Source organism: Rhinolophus ferrumequinum, chromosome 3 (assembly GCF_004115265.2).
Source record: "Rhinolophus ferrumequinum isolate MPI-CBG mRhiFer1 chromosome 3, mRhiFer1_v1.p, whole genome shotgun sequence".
Classification (NCBI taxonomy): domain Eukaryota; kingdom Metazoa; phylum Chordata; class Mammalia; order Chiroptera; family Rhinolophidae; genus Rhinolophus; species Rhinolophus ferrumequinum.
The window spans coordinates 34,882,080-34,906,637 of record NC_046286.1 but is presented as its reverse complement, the minus strand read 5'-3'; the positions used below and the strand labels follow the sequence as shown (position 1 = coordinate 34,906,637).

General features: G+C 39.0%; 1 protein-coding gene across 1 annotated transcript in view; it reads right to left on the bottom strand.

Annotated features, from left to right (window-relative positions):
• The window catches only part of CD109 (CD109 molecule), a 109,838-nt gene extending 87,620 nt beyond the window's left edge, over positions 1-22,218 (bottom strand). The window contains exons 1-4 of the mRNA XM_033103133.1: positions 22,158-22,218; positions 21,758-21,954; positions 20,462-20,634; positions 1,918-1,946 (exon numbers count right to left, since the gene is read on the bottom strand). Of these exons, the coding sequence (XP_032959024.1) occupies positions 1,918-1,946; positions 20,462-20,634; positions 21,758-21,831 (276 nt within the window). The 5' untranslated portion in view covers positions 21,832-21,954; positions 22,158-22,218. The remainder of the gene's footprint in view (positions 1-1,917; positions 1,947-20,461; positions 20,635-21,757; positions 21,955-22,157) is intronic.
• Positions 22,219-24,558: the final 2,340 nt, after the last annotated feature.

Here is a 24,558-nt window from a genome sequence, read left to right as displayed (position 1 = left end):
TTAATGCAGTCAAAATATTCATAGTGTAGAGCAAAAATTCATGAAGGCCTTCAAAAACAATTTCAAATATTACATTTAAGAACATCAAAATGCAAGTTCACTTTGACAGTTGGGTCTATGTTAGTTGAAAACTCATAAAAATGCAGAACCTTCTATTTTTGCCAAGCATTATCAAATTTTCCCAGACACTTTATGACTAAGTCTTTAAAATTGTTTTACTAAAAAGGGATATAGTCCTAAACATAATCTCTAGTAAAGCGTTCAATAAATAATTGCTATAGCTGCATGCAACAGAAATAGCATAATATGAAAGACACATCTAGGATGTTGGAGTTGGCGTTTCAAATAGTTAAGACTTAAAAGAATGATAGTAGCCCCATTCCCAGCTAATGGTGGTTCGGGTGAGTAGAGTTTATACTAGCAGTATTGGAATTAACCCAAGTGCCCTTATCCCATCTATGTACCTTCTCCTTTCAGCCTTTCTGTACTTCTGGCCAGTGTAACTGCAGACTTCTTTAAAGAAACCAGATAGTTATTGTGCTTTAAGCTGTGGTTCTTGAACTTAAATCCCACTCCTTTCTGCTAGAGGGCAATTATATTACACAAAATTTATTTTAATCTTCTCACTGGAGTGCTCTTTCAACGGTGTTATGTACAAAGGCACTGGTGGCGAGCATCCAATGTTTTACATTATATGAATGCAAACTCATGTTTTATTGTCACTAAGAATGATCCCTCTACCCCACTTCTGCCTACTCTGTCCTTCCTCCCTTTTCTATTTAACAGTAAAAAAAAAAGGAGTATATTTCTTTGTGAGGAAAACACAAACAGAATAGCTATGAAATGTAAGTCATTTTATAAGGTACTGTTTGGGAGCACCATTTTCTCCAGAAGACCCCTCAAAATGAATGTAGTTTCTGAACATGCTTGACAAGTAACCTTCTAGAGGTAATGGGGGAACCCAGCTCATCAAGTAATGCTGATTCTACATAAGTATGTATAGAATGTGTCAGGATCAAAGTTATTAGTCATCTATTCTCAGAAGAGTGTATCAAACTGCACCTCTTACTGGATGCTGTGGTCTACTCTTTGTACCTCAAACATGTGAAGCTCCAAAACAAAACATAATAATAAATGTACAAACTTCCAAATCAAAGCTATGGGAAATAGGCTTAATTCACAACCAATGTTTAATAATCATGTTTTATGACTCTCTCAACAAAATAATAACCCCGTCCCCCTTCCACATCAAATTTTACAGCCCTTTTACATCTCATTTCACCTCCAGGGTAACCCATATGAAATAAGGGCCAGGGCCAGGACTAGGGTGAGGTGAGTGAGGTACTTGCCTCAGGTACAAAATTTCAGGGGGTGCCAAAAAACTCAGAAGTCAAGATAAATAATACTTTCATAATATTTTAAGTATTTTTAAATATCAAAAGTAATACAAAAAATTAAATGATGAAAAATATCAAAATTTTAGACAAAGACAGGATCCGTATCACTGGTGTTTCCTTTTGCCTCAGGTTCTGATACGGCTCAGCAAGGCTCTGCCTTTTTCCAGGACAAGGAAACGGAGGGACGGAGTGTTAGTTCCACACTCAAGACTCCAGGCTCATTAAGGCAGAAGCAGACCAAACCAGCCCAGGTTCCTGTGCTATTAGTCCAGGCCGGCTTCCCTCGGTGAAGTTCTGTTTTACAAAAGGAAAATCTCCGCTATGAGTTTAAAGGGCTTAATAACCAATCGCCCTGAAGGGGTATTATTCTTAAATAATCTGAAGATGGAACTGAACTCACAAGCCAAACTCACAAGGAATATTTAAGTTGATATAAAAACCAATAAAATATTAATTTATTTAGTTCACTGATGCAATGTATATTTCTGAAATATCGAATTTTTTTAAAATGGATACTTACTGATGGAAGAGTAAGTGTCTTGAAAGAGCCTAAAAGGAAAATGAGGGGGAAAAAAGTCATAATTTGAATCTGATGATACAATATAGAACTTACAAGACTCCCCTAAGATTCTTAGAGGATATCCTAAACTTATGAAATCACAACCTTATTTGGTCAAACCAAAACAATTTATTAACACCCAGAATACCTGAGAGGTTATTACATATCCTTGTACCAAAGAATTAAGGCAAACTGGGCCAGACTTAAAAGGCTATCAGTGAGTAAACCTCCCCAAAAAATTAGTAAGTTCTGCTTCTCTTTTCCAGTATCATTTTTGTTGTCATTTTTGCTGGTGCTCTTGTTGCTGTTTTAAAGTTATACACATTTTAGCGATACTTCAGATAATGTACAGAAGGAATCTGAGGTTTATTTCATATGTTTCATACCCTCATGATAAAGGAAGAAAAGGAAGGCATTACTCATGTCAGTAGTGAGCTAGGACTCATTAGTAGCAGAATGATGCAGCCTTTTTTTCATGTAAAGTTTCTAAACATAGGACTGCTAATTTAACTCGTGCCAATTTCTCATCAGAACCATTTATTTCAATGGAAAAAATGTCTCATGTTAAAAATAAAAGACTACTTATCCAAAGTTCCCATTTAAATGACACGAATTCAGAGATGGTGACAGGCCCTCAGTTCCTTCATTCATTTAAGAAATATTTATTAAGGGTACCACATGGTACATCTCCTGCTGGAGGCCACACATGTCTATCCCAGGGGAACAGACAGGCACGCAGCCCAGAACAGAGCAAGGGTGAAGCAAGGGGCCGCCAGAATCAGACCACATTGGTTCTGTCCTGAATCAGCCATACACTACCCCTGTCCCTGACCAAGTTATCTGATTCTCCAGGTTCAATTGTTTCATCCATAAAATGAGAATGCTAATAATCATACTAATCCCGTAAGGTAGTTGTAAGGAATAAGTACGTCAGTCGATGCCTGTGATGTGCACAGAACAGTGTCTGACACACCGGAAACATTTGATAAACGTAAGCCATTATAGTGCCAGAAGACTTGAAGAGTTATCCACTGAGGGTGTCAGCACGCCTCTACAGCAATGCTCTTCAAGTTTTTGTGATGGAGCATTCAACAAATAAAAATATTTAGTACACATTACCCGTGTCAACTTAGATTTACAAAGTCATACACATGAATTTTTGTGAACAAAATATTAAATACTAGAAAACCTCAATTTCTTAACTTTACTCAACAAAATTTTATAGAAGTAAAAGTTAGTGTGTTTCCTACCTATACCCTTATAAGTGGGCTTTATGCACTCTCAAATGTGTGCACACCTGCTATGAACACCACTGCCCAAATGGGCCTCAATGAAATACCAATGTTTTCAGGAGCAGATAAACAATTCATCAAAATCACTTATCCTACCTTGCACAGATCAGTTTATCCAATAACTGTCACCACAAGAAGCAAAGAGCAAGACTCTTAAGCAACAGGACATTGGACCAAAAGAGTTTTTAAAAAAGTGAAGGAGGAGGAACAATTAAACAAGGGCTGCACCATAAGGCAGGGAGCACATAGGAGGATTCAAGGGAAAGCGCCTAGAGAAAATGATGCCAGAGTCTAGGGTTGTAGGATAAGGAGAAATTAGCCCAGTGAGAAAGGAGAGGCAGAGTTTCCAGGCAGAGCAGCAGTAAATGCAAAGGAGTGGAAGTCAACATGAGTCTCCCAAGGCAGAGAGCTGGATGGGACCAGACCAGAGGCAGGGAGAGGATAGCAGAGATGAGGACCAGATCAGGAGAGGCATTTTAGATATGCGAGCCCTCTCCAGGATTGCCCCAGGTTATGCTGTTATCCCACCATCCTGATTTAGCATTTGTACTGGATCTTGATTTGTTTAGCAAAATATTAATATAAGACAGGTTTCATTTGCACAAGATTTAACTTTGAAATTTTGTAATTGTGCTTTGGAAATATTTCATCTTCTGGGAAGAAACTTCTACCCATTACTTCTTATTTTTAATAGGATAGACATATTCTATGCTGAATTGAAGAGAAATTGAGAAACTCTATGATATTGCAGCAACTACACTTGGTGAAACATTCAAAAGAATCACAGAGACAATTTACTTGACAAGTATTGTCTCATAAAAATATTTGACGGGGCCGGCCCGGTGGCTCAGGCGGTTAGAGCTCCATGCTCCTAACTCCGAAGGCTGCCGGATCGATTCCCACATGGACCAGTGGGCTCTCAACCACAAGGTTGCCAATTCAATTCCTCGAGTCCCTCAAGGGATGGTGGGCTACACCCCCTGCAACTAAGATTGAACAGGCACCTTGAGCTGAGCTGCCGCTGAGCTCCCAGATGGCTCAGTTGATTGGAGCGCGTCCTCTCAACCACAAGGTTGCGGTTCCCGCAGGGTTCGACTCCCGCAAGGGATGGTGGGCTGCGCCCCCTGCAACTAGCAACGGGCAACTGGACCTGGAGCTGAGCTGCACCCTACACAGTTAAGACTGAAAGGACAACAACTTGAAGCTGAACGGCACCCTCACAACTAAGATTGAAAGGACAACTTCACTTGGAAAAAAGTCCTGGAAGTACACACTGTTCCCTCAATAAAGTCCTGTTCCCCTTCCCCAATTAAAAAAAAAAAAATTTTGACAAAAAGAGGCATGGTACTCTACAAGCAAAAAGAGAGACCCTGTGAAATATTTGGGCTGAAACATGTAAAATTTAATTCTGAAAAAAGAATTGGAATTGAGAGTATTTTCCATGTAGCAGAATTTTCTCTGATCTTACCAGATACCTGAACATATGTGGAGAAAGTGGTTCCTCAATTTAAATTATAATATTATGGTTACTATGTACCAACAATAAACAAGTGGAATTTGAATTTTAAAACAATACCATTTACCTTAGCACCAACCCAAAAATGAAATAGTTATAAGTGTAACTAAATATGTATAAAATCTATATAAGAAAAACTACAAAACTCTGATAAACAAATCAAAGAACTAAATAAATGAAGAACATATTCCATGTTCACGGACAGGAAGACTCAATATTGTCAAGTTCTCAATTCTTCCAAACTTGATTTATAGATTCAATGAAATCCTAATTAAAATCCCAGAAAGTTATTTTGTGGATATTGACAAACTGATCCTAAAGTTGATATAGAGAGACAAAAGACCCAGAATAGCCAACTCAGTAGTGAAGGTGAAAAATAAAATTGGAAGAATGATGCTACCTGATGCAAAGACTTACCATAAGGCTACAACAATCAAGAGAGTGTGGTATTGAAAAAAAATAGACAAATCGATCAGTGGAGGATAACAGAGAGCCTAGAAACAGACCGCCATAAATACAGTCAACTGATCTTTCATAAAGGCGATACAATGGAGCAAAGATAATCTCTTCAACAAATGGTCCTGGAACAACTGGATATCCACATGCAAGAAAAGGAACCTTACTTACATCATTCACAAAAATTAACTCAAAATGGATCATAGACATAAATGTAAATTGCAGTACTATAAAATTCCTAGAAGATAACATAGGGAGAAAACCTACATGGCCTTGGGTATGGTGATGCCTTTTTATATACAACACCAAAGACATGACCCGTGAAAGAAATAATTGATAAGCTAGACTTCATTACAATTAAAAACTGGTCTGCAAAAGAAAATGTCAAGAGAATAAAAAGAAAATCCAGACTGGGAGAAAATATTTGCAAAAGACACATCTGATAAAAGATTGGTATCCAAAATATACAAAGAACTGTTAAAACTCAACAATTAAAAAAACAACTTGATTAAAAAATAAGCTACAGATATTAACAGACACCTCACCACAGGAGATATACAAACGGCAAATAAGAATTATAAGAGATGCTCCACCTCACAGGGAAATGCAATTAAAACAACAATGAGATACCACTACCTACCTATTAGAATGGCCCTAATTCAAAACACTGATGACACCAAATGCTGACCAGGATATAGAGCAGTAGGAACTCCCATCCATTGCTGATGGAATGCAAAATGGTACAGCCACTTTGGAAGGCAGTTTGGAAGTTTCTTACACAAATAAACATACTCTTACCATAAGATCCAGCATTCACACGCCTTGTATTTACTCAAAAGAGTTGGAAACTTATGTGCACACAAAAATCTGCACATAGATGTTTACAGAAGCTTTACTGATAACTGCCAAAACTGGGCAGCAACCAAGATGCCCTTCAGTAGGTAAACTGTGCTACATCCAGACAATGGAATTTATTCAACATTAAAAAGAAATGAGCTATAAAGTCATTAAAAGATATGGAGGAAACTTAAATGCATATTCCTAAGTGAAAGAAGCCAATCTGAAAAGTATACATATTGTACGATTCTAACTACATGACATTGTAGAAAAGACAAAATTATGGAGACAGTAAAAGAACCACTGGTTGCCAGAGGGTGGCAGGAAGAGATGAACAGGCAGAGGATTTTTAGGGCAGTGAAAATACTCTGTATGATATTACAATAATGGGTAGATACATCATTATACATTCATCCCAACCTATAGAATGTACACCACCAGGAGTGAACCCAAAGGACTTTGGGTAATTACAATGTACCTATATTGGCAGGTTCACCCTTGCTAAAAAAAAAAAAAAAAAAAGGTACCATTCTGGAGAGTGATGTTGCTAATGGGGGAATTTATACATGTGTGGGGGCAGGGGTAATATGGAAAATCAGCAAAGAAAATAAAGTCATATATATTAATATGACTATATAGCTACATAGATATATATAATGGTCAGACAACTTGAGCATTCAAATAATTAATGGATTATAAACTACTGAAAAAAACAAAAGTCTATGAGTTCATATTGCTATGTAATTAAATAGATGACTAAATGAGGGAAAAGAAAAATTTCTTCTTAACCATGTAATTCCAACTAATAAATATAAATGGAATTAGAAAATTTCACAACTATCATAGTAAAAAATGATTCTGCCAAAAATCATCAATCTTATGTATACAAGCTGAGTAAGTGAAACTCGTGAGAAATAATAAACCACTAAGAAATAATTAAGTCACTAAGTTTTGGGTTTGGTTCATTCACAGCAATAGGTAACTGGAACATTTTTGAAATGAAAAAAAAAAAGTTAACTAGCAAACCTCTAAGCTGCACAGTCTAACACGGTAGCCTCTAGACAGAAGTAGCTCTTGAACAACTGAAATACGCTACAAGTGTAAAATACGCCCCATATTTCTAAGACTTAAAACAAAAAAGAATGTAAACTATCTCATTAATAGTTTTTTATAGTGATTACATGTTGAACTGATAATATTTATGAATTATTGCGTTAAATAAAATATTAAAATTAATTTCATCTGTTTCTTTTTGCCTTTTTAATGTGATTATTAGAAAATGTTACAATACACAGGGTTGTACCTTTATACTTCTATTGACAGGGCTGATCTAAAGGAAGATGCTTAGAAGAAATAAAATGACTAACAGATCTAACTGCATATATTTTTTTTTAATTTGTGAATATAATAATAATAGATACTATTTAGGATGTTCTACAATAATTACATGTATTAACTGGTTTAATACTCACCAGAATCCTATTAAGTATTATTATGTTTATTTTACAAATGAGAACACTGAATCACAGACATTTAGTGACTTGCCCAGGGTCACACAGAAAAGAAGTAATGGAGCCAAAATTCTAACCCAGCCAACCTGGCTCTTGGGGCCGATCTCTGAACACTACTCTGTACGACCTGTCCGTACAAGAACAGAGTTGTACTTTTGTTCTTTTATTCACCTACCTTTGATTATTGTAAAAGTTCCACAGCCTGGAGACCTTTGGTGTATGTTGATGTCACCACTCCCTCAGTCACAGAGGTTCAAAATCTCAATCATCTCAGATTCCTTCCTCTCCTCAACTCTGTACCAATCATCACCAGAACCTATGGATTCTTCTTCCATAATGTTTCTCCCAACCTTTAGAGTTATACTATAAGTACTGCAGTAGTGGAGATGATTTTAAAATAATTCATGTTATGCAACAACTTCTGAAAAGGATACAAAAACTAGGAATTTTCCCAACTTTTCTATCAGTTCTTCACTCTACATAGTTCTGATGTTTGAAGTTAATTTCAAGATCTGAAAAAGCTCTCTTCAAAAGAAAGTAAAACAATAACTACATGTGTTCCAACTCTGAGATGATTCAAGCACAAGAGGTTTTTTTTTGTAGGGCGTGCTCTTGGAATCAGCACCTGGAGGAGGGAAGGGAAGGAGACTGGTGGGGAGGGCGGGGAAGGGGAAAGGAGAAGGGAGGGGGAGGAAAAGGCAATGCAGACTCAAGAGTTGTCCACAAGGGGCACCCAGAAGCAGTGATGACCCTCAAGAGCTGTCCAGAGTTGGCTGCACCTCCACTCAAGGAGGGGTGGACCCCAACCCAAGAAAGGGCGCTCCCCAGGCACGGCTCTCTCTTTAGCGGATGCAATCTGGCTGGCCCTGAGGGCATCTGTGGCCACACCCCCAGAGCTTGAGGGAATGAGTCCTTCATCTGAGAAGGACTGTACCTGGGCAGTACAGTGGGGCATCCACCTCTAGGTCCCACAGTGGAAGAAAACCGAAAAATAAAACTGCAGTGAGTTAAGCCCCAACAAACCACCAGCCTCAATTATTGAGTTACCTATTTTTCATTACTTTAGGATAAACCATGGAGGTTGACGATTTTGTCAGCCTAATGACTGGAGGAAACAATATGCTTCCTTTCTCTCATGGCCTGACACGCGGTCTACCTCCCATTGCTGGCAAATTTACAAAGACTAAGTCGGGGGAGGAAGGAAGGCATAATTTATGTTTAGCTAAGTGACAACACGAAAGGAGAAAGTAAAAAACAGCTGCGAGTTTACAGTCCAAATAAATCTAGTAGGTTGATTAACCGGAAGGCAAGCCTTTTAGCAATTCAAAACCGGCTACCCAGATTTGAAGTGCAGGAGATCCCGTTTCATAGAACTTTTTTTTAATGTAGTTCTTAATAGAGTCAAACCTTTGAGGGATTTTCTCATTAGAGAGAAATTGGAAGAGGAAGTTGACTACATGCCTGGATCCCACTGCTCTGACATGTGACCATGTCCATTCATAGACCCAGGAAAGACACAGAGCCAGAAACGAAAGCTGCACCCAAAAGCTAGAGTGTAGGGGTAGGGATGCCACACCCCCCTAATTCTTGCTGGATTCAGGGAGTGAATTTCAGGCCCACTCATTGGTCTCATGCGTCCTTAGTAAAAGGTCAACTTTAAGGACCTGATATTTTTTTTCCGACTTCCCTTTACATTTACAAATGCAGCTTAGAATTTCCTAGGCACTTATTAAGTCTTACTTAAAAGTCTTAACATTCTAGCAATAATTTACACCACCAAAACCGGAAATTGGGGGTGGGGTGGTAGGAGTGTAAATGAGGAATAGTAATCTCTTTCTCTGCTGTTGCTAGGTTGAAGACGAAATAGATAGTATTTACAAGTTGTAAACATTTTTTCTCCCCTTTGGCAAGACTCCACTCAGACACAGGAAATAGTCACCACTTCGTGAACTGCATGGCACTCTTTTAAATCACTGAGTAAAGACACACTCCATTATATCAAGTCCTTCCTAATCTATTATAGATGACTCGGTTATGCTCAGATCATGTTTGTGTATAACCAGAGGAAGTCAATCAATCTTAAACTTCTCTGGTGCTTTCTCCTGCCCCACGCTGCGAAGCCACTCAAAAGGAAACTTGTTTTAAGGCTTCACGCTTGGCAACGGCCTGAGAGCTGGCCTTCTGATTTACAAATAGAGTCAAAGCTATTTTTAAATTGTATAATAAGCATACACAAAAACTAACCTTTCCTTAACTTTTTAAACACACTCTGTAACACCATATGCTGCCTCTACTGACATCTGTGCTTACCAAATAGCTCTGTAGAGAATCGTTGAAAGGAAGGAGCAGTATGTAATTGGAAATCCACTAGGTCCAGAAATATTCTCTACGGGAAGGAAAAAACGGCTTTTCCCCAATATATATGTCTGACTTAGTATTTACTGCTTACTTATTTCTGGCAGCATTCTGCTATTCAGTAATATACCATACAATAATAAACTTAGGTATATCACTTTTTATCTGAAAATTTTGACCTCTTTACCAAGTTACTAAATATTCTCTCATTATTCAGCAATTTCTTCAATCGTGGATGGACAAAGTGAAAAATTGGGGTTTTTCCACCAAAATCCATGGAAGACAAAACCTGAAAATATAATGTTTCTGCTCCACAGTTGAATGTCACTTTAAAGCTAAGTAACTCTTCAGTGAATTCAATCTATACAGGAAACATAAGTATTTCAAGCAAAACAAAACAAAACAAAAAAATCTCCGTTAGTCCCTTACATACTCCTTTCATTTTTTTTTCTCTCTTGCCTCCCCTTGCTTACACACATCTCAATAGAGTTTCATAAATAACGTTTTGTTCCATTTAGACTGCTGAGTGTAAATTAGGTCAAATGAAAACCCACTAAATGCAAAATAAATAAAATGGTACAGTATAGACTAGATGTTAGGTTCAATACAAATGCAAAACCAAGAGTCAGACAAGGTTCCGGGCTGCTAAATGCACAGGGCATGTATTATGGCAGGGGCGGCAACCTACGGCCCCCGGGCCAAATCTGGCCACTCCTTGTCTTGTACAGTTCATGAACTAAAAATGGTTTTGCATTTTTAAATAGCTGGAAAAAATAAAAAGAACAATATTGTGTGACACACGGAGGTTATATGAACTCCAAATTCAGGGCCCATAAATAAAGTCCTGATAGTACACAAGCGCTCTCGTTTGTGGTACACTGTCTATGGCTGCTTTCGTGCCACAAAGGCAAAGCCCAACTAGCGTCCACAAAGACCGTAAGGCCAGCAAAATCTACAATGTTTACCATCTGCCCTTTTCCACCCTTATAATATGGTTCTCTTCCTAGGGAGACTTCCTCCTTTCTCGAGGAATAAGGTTGGAGGCCCACTCGACTCAGAATCAAACAGCCATCAACAAAGACAGCTGGCCTCATGCCACAGGCTTCTGCTCAGGAGGGAGGCATAGAAGCTAATATCTTATACCCAGACCTGCTAGGTACAACAAGCTGACAATCCCGAATATTTACTATGTGCCGACGCTATGATAAACATTTTAAGGCAGTACACCTAAAAAAGGAAAAAAGAAATGAGTGAAGTTAATTTTAATAACATTTTACTTAACCCAATATATCCAAAATATTACCACTGAACATGTAACTGATACAAAAAAAATGATTGCATTGTGTTGCCTCTTTTGGTCCTAAGTATTCAAAATCCAGTGTGTGTTTTATACTCACAGCCCATCTCAATTTGTATGAGCCACATTTTAAGTGCTCAAAAACCACATGTGGCTAATGGCTACCGCACTGGACAATGCAGTTCTAAAGCATTGTCTCATTTAAATCTCACAACAATGTTCTGTGGTAGGTACTGTCTTGGCATAGAATTAACTCCTGGTCGTTTGCAAAATAAAAGAATCTACAAGACTCTAAAAGAGTAAGAAAACAATTGTTGAAAGTCAAAGAGAGAGACAGTTCTGGCAAAGGGAAGTTCTGCCAGGACAGAGCCCGATAGGGACAGCTGCTCCAAAGAGAAGGAATGCCGGGGTTTTACATTTTTCCATGCAGTATGTAGGGTGCTTGTCAGCTTGCAGGGAGGCTGCCGTTACAATTGTCTTCTCGTGGGAACTGTCCCGTTCCCATCTATGATGGATGTCAGTTTGTAGGGGGTTGCCGTTGCGATTGGGAACTATTCTGTTCCTACCTATGATGGATGTAAGGTGCTTGTCAGCTTGCAGGTGCAGTGCTAGCCAGGGGATTCAGAGCCAAGAGGTTAATGTTTAAACTTGTTCCTGTTAGCCCACAAGCTCGCTCCTGTTAACTGCCCGTCCCATCCTGCCAGCTCACAAACCCGCTCCTGCTAACTCTTTACTTGTCTTATCAGGTACTATTATTATTACTATTACAGAAATAAAGAAACTGAGACAAACTGAGATGAAATGACATGCCCTGAGGTCACAGAGACAGTAAAAGTAGTGCTAAGGGTTCAATTCCAACGTGTCTCCAGAGCCCCCAATCTGATCCATTGTGTCTCCCAAGCTATGTAAGACAGACCCAGCTCTTCCTTCCAAAATATTAGTCCAAACAAAGTCTCATAATCCCTCCCTGTAGCTTAGTATACCCTCATGTTAGTATTTGCACACACCCACTCTTCCATCTTTTCTATCTCATCCCTGTTGTTATTACCTTAAGCCCCTGCGTAGCCCCGTAAGCAATCATCCTTCTTCAACCCAACAGGCTCCTTTGCAGACTTCATACCACACTCCCCATTCCCATGCCCATGGCAAACACAGCTAATACATCTACTCCCTATTCTAGTAAGCCCAGACTTGATCTTGAAACCAAACTGCCATCAACTAAAGGTGGCACATGAAATGAAACCTACGTCGCTTCCCTACGAGGAGCATGGTGTCAAGAACTTTGTGTGGTCACCAAATATTGATGCCACCTAATACTGTGCCACATATAATTTGGTGCCTAATAAATGTTCAAGATTCTTAAAGTAGTAAATGTCTTGTCCTAACTATATTCCTGAGGAGATTTAACACATATGTCAGTGAAATTTAAATTTATAATACTAAATCATTTCTGCCAGCTACATTTTCATAAATGTAAATTCCTAACATTGTCCTGCCAAAAGGAAGCTACTAGGTGCTCTTAAAAAAAGTCCTTCTCTATAACGACATGTGGGCATTTGCCGAAATTGAGAAAGGAAAAGAAGAAAAAAAGTCCTCCCCATTTATTTCCAAGCTCTTTACCACTCTGCTTTTCAGATTTTGATTCATGAATCATTTCTTCAGAACTAAGGACCCACAGACCTCCCTACTACCTCCCTATTTGACTCACTCCATTAAATCTTCTTTGACCGATTTCACCCTCACCTTTGCAAGTAAAGAAAGTCAAGACATGGAATTTTCCTAGGGCAGTAAAAAGTAAAAGAGAAAAAGTAAGACCAGGACCCACCAAAAATTACTTCCTTCTCAAGTTTTGTCACTGCACCTTTGGCCTGATGGTCATCTTAGCTCAGACCAAGAGATGATGAGTTACAATTCTACTTCTTACTCATAACGACAGCCATGGCAACAATAGTATACCTCTACCCCCTCCCCTCAAGCTTCAAGTGAGGCATTCTACTGAAGGGAAGCATAATTTGCCACCCAAAATATGCCTTTTGAGATATTGATTATTTTAAGCTGGTTATTTTTAAGAAACAAAAGAGTCAGATAGAAACTTTAACTTTCCCCTAAATGCCTAAAAAAAATTAGGTCGAGGACCTGCTCCGGGAAGGGAGCTATCATCATAGATAACTATATTTTAATATGAACTAGTGTGTGATAGACAAGGAGGAACCGAGCAAGGCCCATCTGATCAAAATTCTCTCTGCCCCATCGTTAAGATGGCCCAGCAAACATTTGTTTACCAAACATTTGCTTTTGCATCTCCACGTGAATTTCCTTCCTGCCCATTGAAGTCCCAACCACAACCTTCTACCGCACTTCTTAGCTCAAGATGATGTGTAAGCCTTAACCGCCCAATCTGTCCTCAGGCTGATATTCTTATGGAACCCTCATATGTACATATATAATAAATTTGGTTATTTTCTTCTGTTAATCTGTCTCATGTCAATTTGACTATTCGTCCAGCCAGAAGAACTTAGAAAGATAGGAAAGAAAATTATTTTTCCTCCACCACGCTACCATTACAAACAGCCCCTTTCTCTTCTCTCATCTCCTGTGTTCCCTTCCCATACAAGTATCAGCCTTTGCACTCCAAAATCCTACGATCCAGCAGTGACCCAGGTTAGGGTACCACCAGGGAATATCTCCAATCTGTGCTTCTCTTTTAAAGTTTATTCCCACTTCCAATAAAGAGATGACCAATCTGTACAATTTAGAGGCAGGTAGATTAATTATGGCAAAGTTTTCCTAAAAGCCATATAATTATATTTTTCACCACCCATTTATTACTTCAAACTTGGCTTTTGCTCCCAACACTCAAAACCATTCCCTTAAGGATCACCAATGCCTTTTTTTTTTTTTTGGTCCTCATCTTCTCTTCTCTTCTCTGACCTCCTGGCACTATTTAGGGTTGTCTGGCTTAGAAATGTATGTTAGACTTTGGTCTCCAACACATAAAACCTTTTCTATGTCCAAGTACTAAAGTCACTCTTAAAACTTGAATTAGCCGTATTGTACAGGCCCGGTATGAACTTTTTTCCTGGCACCTTTGAACTCTTTCTTCCTTTGGTTTCTGAGACACCTCACCATCTTCAAACTATCCCTGTCTCTGGCTACTCACTGTCTATCCATTTCATTGATTTATTTTCCTCTTCCCAAACATCTGTCATCAGTCTTGTTCTCTCTATAAGCACTGTCTCTCTTGTGTCTCTCATGCAATCCCAACAAGACTTCCAATATTGTCCGCCTCTATGAAAACAATGCCTTAAACTCTCTCCCTAGCTACAATTTCAAAGTTATCTGTGGATATCTCCACCTGGATGTCTCCCAAAACTTACATCTAAAGCAGAGTAGAGTGTAACATCTTTTCAAAAAACACACACACAAACCTTTATTTTCTTCTCATGACTGCCACTCCCAGCCATCGGCTCTTTCCTCCGGCACACCCTTCCCTTTTCTAATATGTGAAGTAACTGTTCCCACTAAATGCCAAATATGTCAGCAGAGGTGGAACATTTATGAATGGACATTTGTGTAGCTCTGGATGTAAAAGGTGACAGTACCAGGCACAGGGTCACACACAAGGAGCACTATTTACAAACCACATTGAATTTTTAATACAAACAAGAAATAAAAACTCTCCAGTCTTCTGCACTTCTAATATTATATGTTATCTTTCTGAAAACTCTGAACCTCCTTTAATGCCATTCTTTTTCTTATTCTTCCGCCCCCTCATTCATTCATGTTTCACATATACCAGCAAACAATCAATAAATAATAAATCAATGGGAAGAACGTCATTGAGGAAACAACTAGTTTCAGCATTGCAAATCCCTCTTAACAACGTAAAGGATCAAACAGTAACTCAGCCCAAATTCTTAGGATCTGATTTGTTTCCACCACAACCCCTAAGTGAGTCACAGTGACTCACTCCATGTTAGAAAAGAAGCTGCAGATGTTTAACTCGGAGTTTAAAGAATCAGTATGTTCACTTTCAACTTCACTCAATCACCGATTCATAATCAAACCCCAACACATGAAAATTAACACCAATGCTTAGGGTTAGGGGCTGCCTGAAAGGCAAATACAGAAGTCTGGGAGGAGCCTTCTCTCAGCTGCCATGAATTATCATAGACCTGAAAGGGCACGCCTCTCACTCTTAGGCTTTCCGGTACTAGCTCAAGAACAATTCTTGAGATAATGAAGGGCAGTTGTTCTCATTTTAAGGTGTCTAAGAATCACTTGTGGTGATTGCTTAAAATAAAGTTTAGATTCCCAGACTTTACCTATGTCTAGAGGCGGTGGCCATGAATCTGCGTTTTTAATCATTATGACTCACACTTTGAGAAACACAGCTACAGAATTTAGTTTTAGAAACATCTATGAAGCTCCTAGCATGCAGAATCATTAATTCATAAAGAGAAACTCCACCTTGAGCTGAAATAAGAAACTTGCACAAAAATGCAGGTAAGCATTTTTAAGCTCCTTAGTTTTATTTTCTTCCATATTAAAAAAAAAAAATCAACATTGGCAAATATATTCTCCATCTTATACACAGTTTTTCATATGTTAGGAAAGTCTCCTATAGTACAATGGAAATAGCACTGAACTCAAACTTGGGGACCTGCAATCTGTTTCCAGCTTCCCCACTAATAAGGAATGTCACCTTGAAGAAGTCACTAAACACGCCTCAGACTCCTCAGCCATAAATTAGGTGATTGAATTTGCTTATCTCTGAGACCCTGCTCAGCTCTATGAAGCTCAAAATAAATTATGATAAAGGCTCAAAATTAGGAGGATTGCTCAAAATTTTATGAAGCTCAAAATAAATTAGGAGGAAAGCTAGCACTGCATCTTGTGATTCTTTAGATCCAGTTTAAAGTTCATTAGATCCAAGATTAAACTACCACCAGCAAACAGGAAAATGATTTTAGACGAAGATGACTGATACAACATTGTATTCACATCCCAAAGTCAAGCAAACAAAAAATATTTCATACTTTTCCAGGCAGTAGACAACCTTCAAATTCGGAACCAAAAGAACTAACAGACCCAACTTCAAATTCAGGCTTTGCCATTTAGTGTGTTAACTCAGGAAAATTAATTGTTCTCTCTTAGCTCCACTTTCCTCATCTCTAAAATGAGGGTACTAGTGCCTTCTTTATAGCGTCACTGAAGTTAAATGTTGTGCAGGAAGTCCCTGGCACTATGGGGAAACTCAATATTTAACACATTAAGTCCCTTCCCTTCCTTCCTACTGATGTGCCTTTTCTAGAGTTCCCAGTTCAAGATCATCCCAATAGGTGATTAATAATTGCCTCTGACATGATTGTTGCAATCCTCTTCCAATAACAACAGCTACCATTTTCTTGAATAATTCCTATGTATTAAGTGCTTTAAACATGTTACCTCATTTAATCCTCCCAATAACTATGTCATTGTATAGGGCAGGAGCCACCATTCTTCAGATGATAAAACTGAAGCCTGGTGAGATCATGACTGCCCACAGCCACACAAGCACTAATGGAGGGGCATTCAGGTAGCCTGGCTGCGGAGCCCAGGCATATCAGGATTACGCGATAGTCCTTTAACCTCAGGCACCACCTACCTATCAATACATATCAGACACAATAGCGAAGACACATCAATGAAGAGTTCACTCCCTTGAAAAACAATTCTCAAGTAACTACAAGTTCCAACCGTGTTCTATTGGCAAAGCTGCCTGTGAAAACCTGCCCTGGGAGATCTGCCCAAACACTATACTCATTAATCTACTCTCATGAAAACCATGGGACTGATTTTGATCTGTGTGCCATGAAATACATGTTCAGGAGCTTTGTTTCTACCACAAAACCATCCAGACTGAATGGGATTTTTTTTTAAGTTTTTCAGCTAATACCTCAAATTAAAGAAATATTGATTTCCCACCCTTACTGGATCATGATGAAAAATAGCATAGCCCATAGTCAATGTGAGAAAGACAGAAAGACAACATAGAACAAAGAAGAATTTTTAATTCTTAGAAATAGAAGGTAAACACCCCATTAACTCTCCAAGATTTTAGGACAAAAAGAAAAGGCAAGTTATTAAAGAATATAGACACACTAATAAAGTACATCTCACCCCAATACCTTAATGGAAGATGGAGGTAGGCTTGGCACCATAAATACCCAGTGCTCCAGACCAGCAGGCACTCACCAGGAGATGCCCTACTCTTATATTGAATGGAATATAAGATTATGAACCTAATTCTATTCACTATAGAGATGATGATGGTGATAATGACAATGATGGCGACGGTGGTGGTGGTGCTGGTGGCGATAATGACAAGTACCCTTAAATGTCTGAATCTCACCACCAAAAAGGCACTGATACATCTTCAGAGAACTCCACAAAGTTTAGTAGAACCATTTCTTCTAAAGGGCTATTGTTAAAAAAAAAAAAAAAACATAATTGATCCCCAATAAATGTAGAATTAATTTATTTAAAAATGAATAAACTAACTATAATCAATGCTGCTAGCTTCAAGGATAAAGACGCAAACAAAATTTTCCCCATGTCTGTCAAACAAACAAATGAACTCTTCCTTGAGGACAAGCCCTACTTTTCTGCCTTTATTAAAGTATATTCTACAATTCAAATCCTTTAGCTATTACTATTTCTGACACAAATTAAGCTAGAAATTCATTCTGTTTCTAGTGAAATGCTGCCCTGCCCCAGGAATTTCTAAGAAGACCAGGACTGCTAGAAACAGCCACTAAGAAACAGTCCCCTTCCTTACCTAAGTCCGCTAGAAGATGAATCTTTATTAAAATCAACATTTTTCTTGGAGGGCCTCATAAGAAAGTGATGAAATAATCAGACCTAAAATGTAATTATTTGTTTGTGTTAATGTGGTTAAGATCAAAAATGAATTCTAGGAAGATCCAGAAGCCTCTGACTTAGAAGTCCTTTTTTGTCTACATACAGTTACAACTGGAGAAGTCAGATAAAGCAAAGGATGTAAAGACACGGAGGGAGAAATGTCTTGATCCGTAAGTCCTCACATTCCAGGCAGGAAGCATCTGCTCTGAGAACAATGACACACAGCCTCTGACAACAGAGTGTAATTCTCCTTTGAAAGAGAGAGCGCGCTCCCAGCAATGGTATTTTCAATGAAACTGTATGTCAACCAAGTCAAAAACAGCCCCTGAAAGAAGTGTATTTTCTCTCTCTTTTTCAAAGATCTATTCTGCTCCCAGGATAGTGTTCTGCGACCCAGTCTTGAGCACTTTAGACTTCCCAGAGGCACGTGATGGACTCTCTTCCCAAGAGAAAAATCTAAGAATAAAGTTAAAAATCAAGCCACAATAAAATGCACCCCTAGTGTTGGGACTATTTGCAAAAAAAAAAAAAAAAAAAAAGGAGACTGATAAGGCAAATTGTGAAAAACACAATGCAGGGAAAATTCTAGAATAAGAGTATGTCCAAGCAAAAGCCAAATATTTATCAAAATCATCCATGTTATTCTGGACCTCTGCATTGCAGTAAAACTCCCACACCTAGTGTAGAGCCAAAATAATAATTCTTAAGAAACAATAACGAATGTGGAACTACCTTATTGTCTGTTGTGATTCAGTATTTCAATATTTTCTTTAGCCATTATCACAAGACCCAAATTCATTCATTTTCAGAAACAATGGTTCAATAATAAAAGCAGAGGTCCACCTCTATTTAAAAAGGAAATGTTTCCTTCATCTTCTTCAGTATTATTACTATTTATAATATTAACAGCTGTTGTTTATTGAGTACTTAATAGGTTCTAGATAATGATTTTAACTTGGTAACTGTCCTGGGAATTAAGTTTCATTATCCCCATGTTACAGATGAGGATATTGAGGATTAGAGCTATTACGTAACCTGCCCAAGATCATACAAACTAGCAGTAAGAGTCAATCTCAGATCTTAAGCACTAACCTACATTTCCTCTCCAGGAACACCTCCTTTTTTCTAGATATTACACCTATGAAAGACAAAGTGGCCTGGCCCCTACACACATTACCTAGTCCTGACTCCTATCCCAAACTTATCCACCCAGTCAATCAACTTCCAGTGGAGAAAGAACCATGGATGTAAATCAACTCTGATTTTATCTCATTTCATGATGGTGTTAATTTCTCTATGCTGGTGGAGTATAAACATTTATATAATGAACTGCTGTGGAATCCCATCCATCCTTCATTATGTGCCTTTAAATGACTTGTTTTTAAGATAACTCTTAACATTATAGGAATTTATGCCTCAACTTCTGGCCTCTAACTAAACATCTAAACATGCTTCTAGTTAACAGTGTTTATACTTGGGTGGTTGGATTAAGAGTGATGTGAGTTTATTTCCTTTATTTCCAGTGTTTATCAGGTTGTAAACACTAAGTATATATTATTCTTTCAACTAGAAAAAAGTACAATAAATGTTCATTTCAATGGAAAAAATATTTAACTATTTAAGTATTTACCAAAAAAATTATTTTTCCCTTAATATTATTGAAAAAGAAAACATTCAATGACCCAATTTAACCTTGGGCCAGGTTGGAACCCAAACTTGAAACAGATATGTAGGTTCTTTTACAAATGGCTCTCACTTTTACATTATTTCTCTTTTTTTTCTGTAACTTTAAATATTAAGAAATATTCCATAAAGCAACATTTTAAGCATTGTGCAGCTCTTCTTTTCCTTCTCACAGGCCTATTTAGTAAAATCTCCTACATCCAATAAATAGTTTTGTGTCAAACTGTTAACTACACTCATTTCCTCTTGTGGGCAGACAATGGCCTACATTCCCAGCCTCCTTTGCAGCAGAAGAGGAGCAGAAGTGATATGAACCACTTCTAGGTCTAACCCATAAAAAATTTTCACATGAGAAATCCTGTGCTCTTCCCCTGAAGACTTGGAAGCTACGCGTTGATGATGGTGATGGAACCAAAGAGCGGAAGGAACCTTGGTCTTTGAATCACCACCTGGAAGAGCACCTAAGAACACCATTTTGGAATTTACATGAGTAAGAATTAAAAGTTATTTTAATTTTTTATGAAGAAGTGCTTTTAATTATTACATAAGCCATTGCAAATGTGGGGTTTCTCTGTTACCATACGAAACACATGGCTTTATTAACATATTCCAATTATTACAGCAAAAGGGTAAAACTCTATGCTGTTTATCTTACCTCTTTCAAAGACTCCTTCTGCTTCCAGGACAGAGACGGTGAGGTTTGCTGCCATCTTGATCAACTCTGCTTTCACAGTGACCGGTGAGGGGCTATGTTCCAGGAGCTGCACCCCAATAGTCATATTTCCTCCAGGCCTGATGATTCCTGGGGCTGTCACCAGATACCGGGGCCTAAAGAGTTCCCAACAAGGGAAAAACAAATTTTCTTCTCCTCACATCTCTATTCTTTTGTGATCCTCAAATTCTCTAAGTAATGAGACAGACTCCCTATATTGTGCCAATTGCAATTGTTCCAATTAATATTGCCCCGTGGCTCCATTTAACAATTGCACTGAAATGCTATTGAAATAAGTCCCATAAATCAATTTTAATGCAGTAATTCATACCCCACTGTAGTAGGACCTGTCTTATTACTTCCATTTTATCAACCACAAACAGGACAGGAGGAGCCTCCATGTGAATGGCTCACACTGGGGCAGGCAAAAGTTATTGGCAATGTACAGGCCTCTAAACTTCTCCTTTACAAATGACTTCATCCCAGTATGATTTTTTTCTTGGCTTACACACACACACACACACACACACACACACACACACACACACACACGCTACGATTTTGCCTGTTTCTTATTCAAATCTTTGTTTGTGCATTTGCCCAAGAAAATATCACCTAACCAATACACCATCAGAAATTAAACTATTCAGTGATGAAATTTCCAGGTATAGCAGAACATAAAAGTCACTAAAACAGCACTTTTCTCTGCCCAAGCTAGGGGTTAGGGCTCAGCTGCAAAAACCTTTAGGAGTGGGGTACTCCCCCATTATTTGGGTGCCTTCCTACAATGTCTGCTCCTGAACCCACACTTCAGTCACCTCAGCCACACTTTTGCCCATACCAAAGTGGAGATACCTTGTTTAGAAAGAATAGTAGCATATGTTCTGAGAGAAAAAGGCACATTATTTGAAAGCAAACAGTTGAGAAAAATGCAGAGGCAACGTGTACTAAAAATAAAATGACTCTCTTTAGAAAATAGTTATGGCCAGAAAAAGGCTTAAACAACTTCATCTGTGGAGAAAATAACTGTCTCATGGAGAACCAAGCTGAAGCGACACATGGTCAAAACCCCAGGCCAGTGGCTGGCTGGGGGCCGCGCCGCGCGGCCGTTCCCACCAGCTGCCGCACAGCCGCGGCCGCCTCCCGCAGCCCGGGCCCAGGCGGACCGCGCGGCCCCGCCCGCCTCGCGTGCCCGCCCGCCCCGCGCGCCCCGCGCGCCCCGCGCCTCGGCGCTCCTACCCCGGGACTGCTGCCAGCGCTGCGGTCCACACGCAGACGAGGTGGGCAGCGGTCAGGAGCCGTGGGGTCCGCATCTCAGCGGCGTCTGCCTGGACGACCTTCGGCTCCTGGGGAAATTCGCGGGGTGTGGCTTTCTACCTCCTCCCTGATTTTTTTTTCCCCTGACCCTGGAGTTTAGCAGTCTGAAATGGGCGCGCCTAAAAGAGGAGTGAGAGATCTAAATTGAGACGGGACTTGGTGGCTCCACCCCTCCCACCCGCATCACAATGGCGCTTCTTGCTACTCTGACAAACATCGCAAATCCAGGGGGGTCAGCCCAACCTGGCCCGAGCATCCCTGCTACCGCGGAGAACACAGGGCTCCCACTTCCCCAGCCCACCCGGTTCCTCGGACTCTTTACCCTAGCGCTTTACCAACGATGCCCAGAGTTGAGTAAACAGGCCCATCCTCGTGAGGAGAAATTCATAGCAGCTATGTGAAGTGGAAAAAAATTAATCATTGTCCTCCAGACTGTGAGTCAGAATTTTAGAGAAATAGCAAACACACACACACACACACACACACACACACACACACACACACACGCCAACCGGGAGTATTTATTGAGTAGTTGTTTTACTTTATATGCATGGGCACTGCAGAACTTTATTACTTTAAAACAAAAATCGAGGAATATTGTTTGCCTTGCCAGGAAAATGTAATTTCTCAGCTTAAAAAAGAAAAAGAAGAATTCTTGCGCATGCAAGAGTTAGGTGTTGTTGCTTGGAACTCTGAGAAACAATTGAGGAGATGCTTTATACTTTCGGCTGTCTAACCACACTTGCTACAGAAAGTATTCTTTAGAACTGTAAAGCATGGAGCAGTTTGTATAAACACAATAAGGACTGGGGTAGCTCTCCTGTCCTAATGGTCAGTGGCCCTGCTGCCCAGCGTTACTGATTTCCAGCTCATCACAGTCCCAGCTTGTCAGCAGCTCCTTCCCCAGCTCTTTGGCACTGCCACCATCTTCAGATGACTCACGTTTCACCATGACTACACCATAAAAGCAAGGAACTGCCAGAAACTGTTGAAAAACAGGCACATCCAGTCCCTGACAACTTAAAGTTTCTAATTCATGAAGAAAAATCTTAGATGATGACTTTTTAACATGCGGCAAATGCAAAAGGAAAAGAGGTCGGTCAGCAAAGGGATGTCTCATGACAAAGCTATGTGCTAAACGGGGAAAGTTAGCACCTAGACATACTGTGGTTTGGGGAATTCAGGAGCTTACTTTCCACCTTTTCCTGTTCCACCCTTTTTTACCCTGCTGAAGAAGTTGCAGAGGTCCCTTAGGTCCTTATGTCTCCTACAGGCAGCCTATCTTTAGTGGCTGACTTCCTGTGCAGGCAGGGCTTGGGGATGGTGAAAAATATCTAAGTGGATCCTTGGGTACAGATCCTGTCCGACACAGCTGTTACTGCTAGTCTGGTCTCACCTCTGCTGTTCAGAGAGGAGGAATAGGGTCAAATGTGGGCCAAATATCAAGGTCTAAATCAATGCTTCTCCCACTTTAACGTGTATGAGAATCACATTAAAATGCAGATGCTGATTTAGCAGGTCTGGGATTGGGACTGAGATTCTGCTTGCTCTACTTCAGTTTACAGTGGGCCACAGTGCATCTACAGGTAGAGGCAATTGGAGGCACTTTGCTGAGAAAAGGAAGTTGGGAATATGGAGAAAGTCCTTTTCAAGCTTCAATTCATATGATGGATCAATAAATTCAGGGTTTGCTCTAGAGGTAGGCAAACATAAGAGGGAATCCAAAAGAGTCATTGATAATGTTGCATTCCAAAATGTCTTCTAGAAAGACTTAGAACCACCTCATTGTTTTGTAAAGTTAAATCTGTGCAGATTTTAAATTGATGCATCCTCCCTGTTTATGCCTTCCTTCTCACAATACACACTTGTTGAAAAGATTAACCATACAGAAATTTAGCCATGTATATTTGCACAGAAATGAAGCTATTACATGCCTAGCACAGAGTAGCTACTCAATAAAAATTTGTTAAAAGGATTAATGAAAAATGTTCATCTCAGTGTTGTTGTTTTTTTAATTAAGAAAAATAAAATAGTCTGAGAGTAATAATAAGAAATTGGGTTAAATAATTATGGTATACTTACACAACAGGGTGCTGTGAAGTAATTAAAAAGTATATTCTTGAATTGGAGACTAGAGATTAAAATATTCATGATATACTCTTGGGGGAATCTGTTTCATAAAACAGAATTTAAAGGTGATTGCATTTTTATAAAAATAAAGTATGTTTATGTGTATGTATACATTATAGATATATGCACTGAAGAATGACTTGAAGGATATTCACCAAAATGTTATCAGTATCCTGGTGATTATCTGTAACTGCCAAGTTTTCTAATATATATGTATATGTATACATACATATGTGTGTGTGTGTGTGTGTGTGTGTGTGTGTGTTTTAAGAAAAACAAAATAGTGTAATAAGAGATTGGGTTAAATAATTATGGTATACTTATGCAACAGTATGCTGTGAAGTAATTAAAAAGTATGTATATATATATTATTTTTCTTTTAAGAAGGAAACAACAAAAATTGTATTGTTTTAGTAAGTAAGTCCTTAAGAGAGCATCTTAGAAATTCTCTGGAATAAAATTCATGAATTTAGATACTGAAGAGATTCTGTATATTCCTCCCATGAAAATTGAACAGCCTTTGGCTTAAAAATCCCACTCTGTTCCCATATCCCTTTGACCTGGCTTTAGGGGTGTGGTTCAGTGAGAAAAGC